The 7000-nt window shown below is 54.0% G+C and overlaps 1 protein-coding gene across 1 annotated transcript in view; it reads right to left on the bottom strand.

Annotated features, from left to right (window-relative positions):
- Window positions 1–1225: 1225 nt before the first annotated feature.
- The window catches only part of LOC135827148 (mucin-19-like), a 46754-nt gene continuing 40979 nt past the window's right edge, over window positions 1226–7000 (bottom strand). The window contains exon 10 of the mRNA XM_065339673.1: window positions 1226–3752. Within this exon, the coding sequence (XP_065195745.1) occupies window positions 1226–3752 (2527 nt within the window). The remainder of the gene's footprint in view (window positions 3753–7000) is intronic.

Raw genomic sequence — 7000 nt, 5'->3', positions numbered from 1 at the left:
TAACATTGCTGAAATTGGACATTCTCTTAGCCGATCGAAAAGCCGATTGGGCTAATAAATCGGGCCGATTTGGGAAATGCCTACCCCTACACACGCACGCACGCACGCACCCACACCCACACATACACACGCACGCACACACCCATGGATACACGCACGTTTTCAAGGGCATGATGCTTTGACCCTGAAGGCATGACTGAAAATCGGCATAGCAACGAAATATATCACCGCTAGATGCGGATGAAGAAAAGAATAATACAATGCAAAAATATAAAATTTGCATCAGAATCGGCAAGGGAAAGAAAGAGATCGAGAGATGGAACAGATTCACCAAATTCAGTGGGGCTGGCCAGAAGGTGCATGTAGAGCACTTTAGTTAACCGATAAGGTATGTGTGGAAAGGTTGGTCAGCTGGATGGGGGGAGGGGGAGAGGGATGCGGGGTGACATGAAGCGATGAAGGCCAGCAAGAGGCCGCACACGTAGAGGTAAGAGAAGAAACAGACGCAGGAGCGGCAGAGCAGGATGGAGAACAGCGGCGGCGGAAGGAGGGAGGGCAGTTGGCCAGGATAGTGGAGGACGCGTTGTCAAGTATGTTCTAAAAGAGTACGGGGGACTGCACTAAACTATGACATAGTACATTATAGTACGGTATAGTACGCTATTAGTACGGTATAGTACCGCTTAGTACACTTTAGTATATTCGATTAGCTGAGTACAGTTTCGTAGGAGCTGAGTACAGTTTCGTAGGGGCTGAGTACAGTTTCGTAGGGGCTGAGTACAGTTTCGTAGGGGCTGAGTACAGTTTCGTAGGAGCTGAGTACAGTTTCGTAGGAGCTGAGTACAGTTTCGTAGGGGCTGAGTACAGTTTCGTAGGGGCTGAGTACAGTTTCGTAGGGGCTGAGTACAGTTTCGTAGGGGCTGAGTACAGTTTCGTAGGGCTGGGCACGGTAGATGGTGTAGACGAGAGAGGAACCATGGCTGAGATCAGTGCAGTACTAGTGCTACTAGGCGATGGGGCTAAGACGAGACAGACGGAAGTGAGGTTGGTGGAGGGCACACAGCGCATACACAGTGGCTAGATGCATACACAACGTGGGCACACACAACGCATACACAACGTGGGCACACACAACGCATACACTGTGGATAGATGATGCGTACACACAGTATACACACACACAACGCCGGACGCAGTGGCTGGATGCACGCGCCGAAACGGCGCTTTAAATGATGTTGTCCAGGCTCTTGCGCGCGTCGAGACGCTTGGCGCGCGACCGGTGGGCGGACTTGTCGCGGTTCGCCGAGGCGGCCGCGGCCAGCTGGTAGGGCGTGAGCGGCTCGTACTCCTTGTCGCCAAGTTCCGTGACGACAGCCGTCTGCTCGGCGTGGCTCTTGGATACGGTGCGCGTGCTGGCGCATCTGCTGCGCGGCGACGACGGATTTAGTCCGCCGCTCTCGCCCTCTTCACCTCCGTCCCAGTTGAGGGCCGGCGAGGCCATGTGGGCGCTGGACGCAAAGCGGCTGCTGGAGACGGCCATGGCAATGTCGGCCTCTACGTCCACGATCTGTGCCTCCTCGCCGCCAAAGTCGAGGCTGTCGACCTGCGAGACGAGGTCGGGCTGGTAGGACTCCACTCGGCTGGCGCGGGCCAGTCGTGACCGCCGGTCAAACTCGGCCGTGTTGGCATAGTTCTCGGCGAGGCCTTCGACCGCTGCCGAACCGTCTTCGCAGTCGTCGTCGTCGGGCAAGAACGACTGGATGCTGTGGGCGCTGGTGATGGGACGCATGATCTGCACACTGCCAATGCCCGACTGGCTCTTCAGCGCCTTCCTCTTCTTCTTGGAGAGGCGCTTGCTGCCGTGTGCGGTCTCGCTTGCCGAGCTGAAGTCAACGTGCTGGCCAACACTGGCCGTTCCGGGGAGCGCCATGCGAGGACGTACGCCTGGCTTGGAGGCCGTCCGCTGTCGCTCCTCCGCCTCCAAGTCCACGACGTCCAGCTCGTCGAGGCTATCCGTCGGCGAAATGAGATCGGCCTCGGACGCCTGGAAAGCGCCGGCAGTCTGGACCGAGGCCTGATTGGACGCGGCTCTGCGGGATCCGTCAGGGCTCATGCCGGCATTGAACGCGCCGGCAGCTTGCACCGAGGATTGGTTGGACACGGCTCTGCGGGATCCGTCAGTACTCATGCCGGCATTGAACGCGCCGGCAGCTTGCACCGAGGATTGGTTGGACACGGCTCTGCGGGATCCGTCAGGACTCATGCCGGCATTGAAAGCGCCAGCAGCGTGGACCGAGGATTGGATGGACACGGCACTGCGGGGTCCGTCGACGCTCACACCGCCAGCGCTGAATGCAGCGCCGGCAGTTTGCACCGACGACTGACTGGACTTGGCTTTGCGCGATCCGTTGGTGTGCAAGCCGGCAGCACTGCTGCTGATGGCCGCCGCCTGGAAGCCGTCGATGTGATCAGTGCCACTAACAGTTCCCGGCTGGAGATCGCCGTCGTTGGCAGCGACAGCATCCTGCAGATCGTCAGCCAAGAACGACTGCGTGCTGCGAGCGCTCGTGGTGGATACCGACTTGGCCAGGCGCTTCGATCCCGGCGATCCACGCTCAACGGCGAGGCTGTCAAAGCCCTGCTGGATGAGCGACGCGTCCTGTGCCTCGCCGCCTTCAACGTCGACCAGGGTGACGCACTGTGGCTGCAGTTGACGTGCGCTGGAGCGATTGGCACGCGACACGCTGGCGTACTGGCGTGCCGCTTGTTCGCGCTGCGTGTACGCCTCCGGTCCGTCGGCCTGGAAACCGGCATGGCTGCCCTGGTTCATGGATTGGCTGAGGGTGGCGGTCTGGGTTTGGTTGGCGTGCATGCCGGCACTGTTTGCGGACGCGTTGTTTCCGATTTGGTTGAGCGCAGCAGCCTGAGTTTGATCCATGTGCATGTTGGCATAGTTACTGGACGAAACCTGCACACCTTCGCTGCCAGCAGCCTGCACATCGTCCACCAAGAACGACTGCGCGCTCTGAGCGCTGGCGGTGGAAATCGACTTTGCCAGTCGCTTCGATCCGGCCGCCGCCCCTCGCCCCACGGCCAAGCTGTCGAAGCCCTCCTGGATGAGAGACCCATCCTGCGACTCGTCCTCAACGTCGACCAGGGTGACGCCGTGCGATTGCACTGGGCGGGCGCTGGAGCAATTGCCTCGCGACACGCTGGCGTACGGCTGTTTGTGAGCCAGTGGCTGTTGCGTGTGGTCCTGGTGTGTCTGCGGCTGTTCCTCCTGCGCCTGCTGACGGCGGACGGTGGAATACTGTTGGGCCATCTGCTGCTTGGACGACTGCTGTTGGATGTTGGAATACTGCTGAGCACCATTCGCCTGGCCATGCATCTGCTGCTGTTGCTGATGGGCTTCCAGCGTGGAGTATGTAGGCTGTTCCTGCTGTTGGTTGGCGAGAATGAAGTGGGCGTCCACCGGCGCGTATGGCGAGCTCTCTCCGAGTGCCGCAAAGGATGCTTGCGGGTCTCCGGACCCGGCGGCGTGGACGGCAGAATAGTCGCCGGAGTTGCTGGCAGCGCTGGTGGTTGCCGTGACGATTTGATCCGTGTCAATGTCCTCGGCGCGGATCGAGACGTCCTCCGTGGCGCTGTTCTGCTCCTCAAAGTTAAAGTCGCTCTCCTCGAAGCGGAACTTGCCCTTTACGGAGCCCTTGCCGCTTTTCAAGCTGGCCTGTTCATTAATCCCGTACCACGACCTGTGCAGATCACAAGGAGAAGCACAGTAGAGAACGGAGAGACGAACAAGATGAAATGGATCTCGTGATTCATCCCCCCCCCCCCCCCCGTTACAGTATTTTCCGGAGTACACTCATGCCTCGTTTATCCGGGCGGTCCAGGACCGAGCACTACCTGTAACTTCGAAATGTCCGTAACTCCGAATCACATACATTTTGATGGGGAACGGCCATAGATATGGCATACTAGTATGACATCACTATTTGAACTAGGGGTGAAACGGTTACCCTTTAAGGTAACAAACGGGTATCTGGCTTAACGGGCGGGTTATCGGGTACCCTTTATCCGCCATACCTTTTCCAAAAACGTTGCATTTGCTTGTGATCGTAATCGCAACATGTCTTTTGCAGGTATTCTGATAGGAGAGAAATTTTCGGGCAACAGTTGCTACAGTAGCCTTCCGTATTTCACGCCAGGAGGATATGCGAAGTCATACAAGTACACTACACCGCGACAAGCACAGTGTGCACAATCACTGCGCTACATGCCAACAGTCGAAATTGTCGTAGCTACAATGGATACCGTGATATGTAGCAGGATTGAACGAGGAAAAACACACTCAAAACTGTGCACTGAACTGTACAACTGTACAAGCAAGCTTCTAATACTGTACCCTACAATCCTACACGACTATCGGGTACTCGTTTGCTAACGGACCAGCAGCTAAACAGACGGGTACCCGGGTTTCCTGGATCACCCCTTTCACCCCTAACTATTTCCACTAAAAGTGACAAAAAAATAAGTAAATTATCGTGTCCGTTCCCCAAGGGAACTCACGACGGCCGCTAACACCCGGTAAACCCTAGCGGGAGATGCAGCGCTTAACGGTTGGGGTGAGTGGATAAGTCTCACAACCATTGGCACAAGTGCCGAGGACGACCCCATTAGCTGCATCCATGTACCCCTTGTGCCTGGCCACAAGTTCCCAGTTCACTGTGGGTAGCAGCACGGCTGGAAAAACCCAGCGGCTCCCAGACAGGTGACAAAGGAGTACTAGTAGTAATATTTCCACTTAAACTCGCGCAAAGTGTGCCCGGCAGACCGAAGTGCCCGCAACTTCGGGGTCCGGATAACGGAGATGTGGGCGTACACGGTCCGGATAACGGAGATGTGGGCATACACGGTCCGGATAACGGAGATGTGGGCGTACACGGTCCGGATAACGGAGATGTGGGCGTACACGGTCCGGATAACGGAGATGTGGGCGTACACGGTCCGGATAACGGAGATGTGGGCGTACACGGTCCGGATAACGGAGATGTGGGCGTACACGGTCCGGGTAACGGAGATGTGGGCATACACGGTCCGGATAACGGAGATGTGGGCGTACACGGTCCGGATAACGGAGATGTGGGCGTACACGGTCCGAATAACGGAGATGTGGGCGTACACGGTCCGGATAACGGAGATGTGGGCGTACACGGACAAAGTGCACTGGAGAACATGGTAGATCAGGGAGTCGTAAAATTACGACTCCCTGATGTACCATGTACTCCAAAGTGCACTGGAGTACTGTATAAGGCGCACCCAGATTTTTTGTCACGAAATACAAACATCTACCCCAATTTTACGACTCCCTGATCTACCCTGTACTCCACGGTTCATTTGACCAGCGTAGTTTAAGGTGGCTGGGGCGGTACAACTTATTTGGGAAAATTTTGACTGCATTTTTGAGTTTATCGGCAAGGCAGAGATGAAATTTGTTTTCTGGTGAATCTCTGGAGAATAGCCTTGTCTAGCTTCCTATAGTTTTATTTTTACTTTTGGACAAAATTTGAAAACGTTTTATGAAAGGTTCGTGTTATTTTTCACGGACCTTTCATAAAACTTTTTCAAATTTTGTCCAAAAGTAAAAATAAAACTATAGGAGGCTAGAGAAGGCTCTTCACCAGAGATTCACCAGAAAACATTTTCAAATTTCATCTCCACCTTGCCGATAAACTCAAAAATGCAGTCAAAATGTGATCAAAATGACCCCTAAAAGTTGTACCAAAAGTACATAAACCAGAGTGTGCAACTGTGCATATCAGATCTGAAACAGCGCAGTTCGTGCACTACGTCACCCTGATGAGGTCAGCCAAGCCGCGACGGTGTACAGCTCAAATTTTCATCTTTCATAGCCCGGAAATCAGCCAAGTTTGCTTGATTTTAGACGTCCAGTTTCAGGATTTCGGTGTTTTGTGTAACTGTGTACGCTGCGTACAGCCACCGACAAGTAAAGTCACCAGGCTATCCGTATCAAAAAACCGAAATCAGGACAAACTCAGTGACCTGTACCACCGCGACTGGTTACGCAACTTTTCACCGTACCTGTGGCTTACCATGCCGTCAGAAATGACAGTACTGCACGAATTACGCTCCCACAGGAACCATCCCGAGTTGCACACTCTGGTTTATGTACTCTTGGTTGTACTGCCCCAGCCTTATTTGGTGAATTTCTGAGAGTTTAAAGTGCGGCTTAGTGGGGTTAGGGGGTTACTAGTACCGATTGTTTTTACAAAACGAAAAGTTTTAGTATTTTTCAGCCCCCAGCCACCACCTTACTCAGTTTATGCAGGTAACACGAGTTCCAACAAAATATTGATGTCAATTCTTGGCACCCAGAAGTAACCGTGGGCATTCTCCATCTCCATGAAATAATTATTTTCAAAACGAGACTCCTGAAGCCCACCTGCCCTCAAACGAAAACGTTTCGTTTGGGGAATACTATTGGTAACCTCGGACGGCCCCTTATACTGCGGAGAATATGGTCTGGTTTCTTTCCTCCATTCAGAAGGGTACAACCCAAATGACTCCTTCGGTCCAACAGCAGGAGAAGGGGCAAGCGGAGACCTGCGGGGTGAGCAGTGAGAGGGCATTTCCCAGAAGTCTAATACTGACCAATGGTGATTACCAGCATAGACGCATACGCACGTGTGGGTGGGTGACCAGGCCGCTTGTGCGCACGCACACCTTGACCTTTGACGCCCATCGCCGGAGGCGATGATAGCAATGCTACGGCAGAAGCCATAGCAACTTGTGCTGGGATTGCACCATTCAACAGCTTGCAAGGCTGAAGAATTGACCGTCACTATTCAGCCTGGTCTACACCATACAGCTATTTGAAGTGACTTTTTCTGGCCAGTGAATCCCTATTTTTGGTCTTTTTCTTTTTTCTTTTTTTTTTTTCTTTTTTTTCCCACACACACATCACACCACATACTCCGGC

Source organism: Sycon ciliatum, chromosome 11 (assembly GCF_964019385.1).
Source record: "Sycon ciliatum chromosome 11, ocSycCili1.1, whole genome shotgun sequence".
Classification (NCBI taxonomy): domain Eukaryota; kingdom Metazoa; phylum Porifera; class Calcarea; order Leucosolenida; family Sycettidae; genus Sycon; species Sycon ciliatum.
The sequence above is the reverse complement of the archived record's forward strand: the minus strand, read 5'-3'. Positions and strand labels throughout refer to the sequence as shown.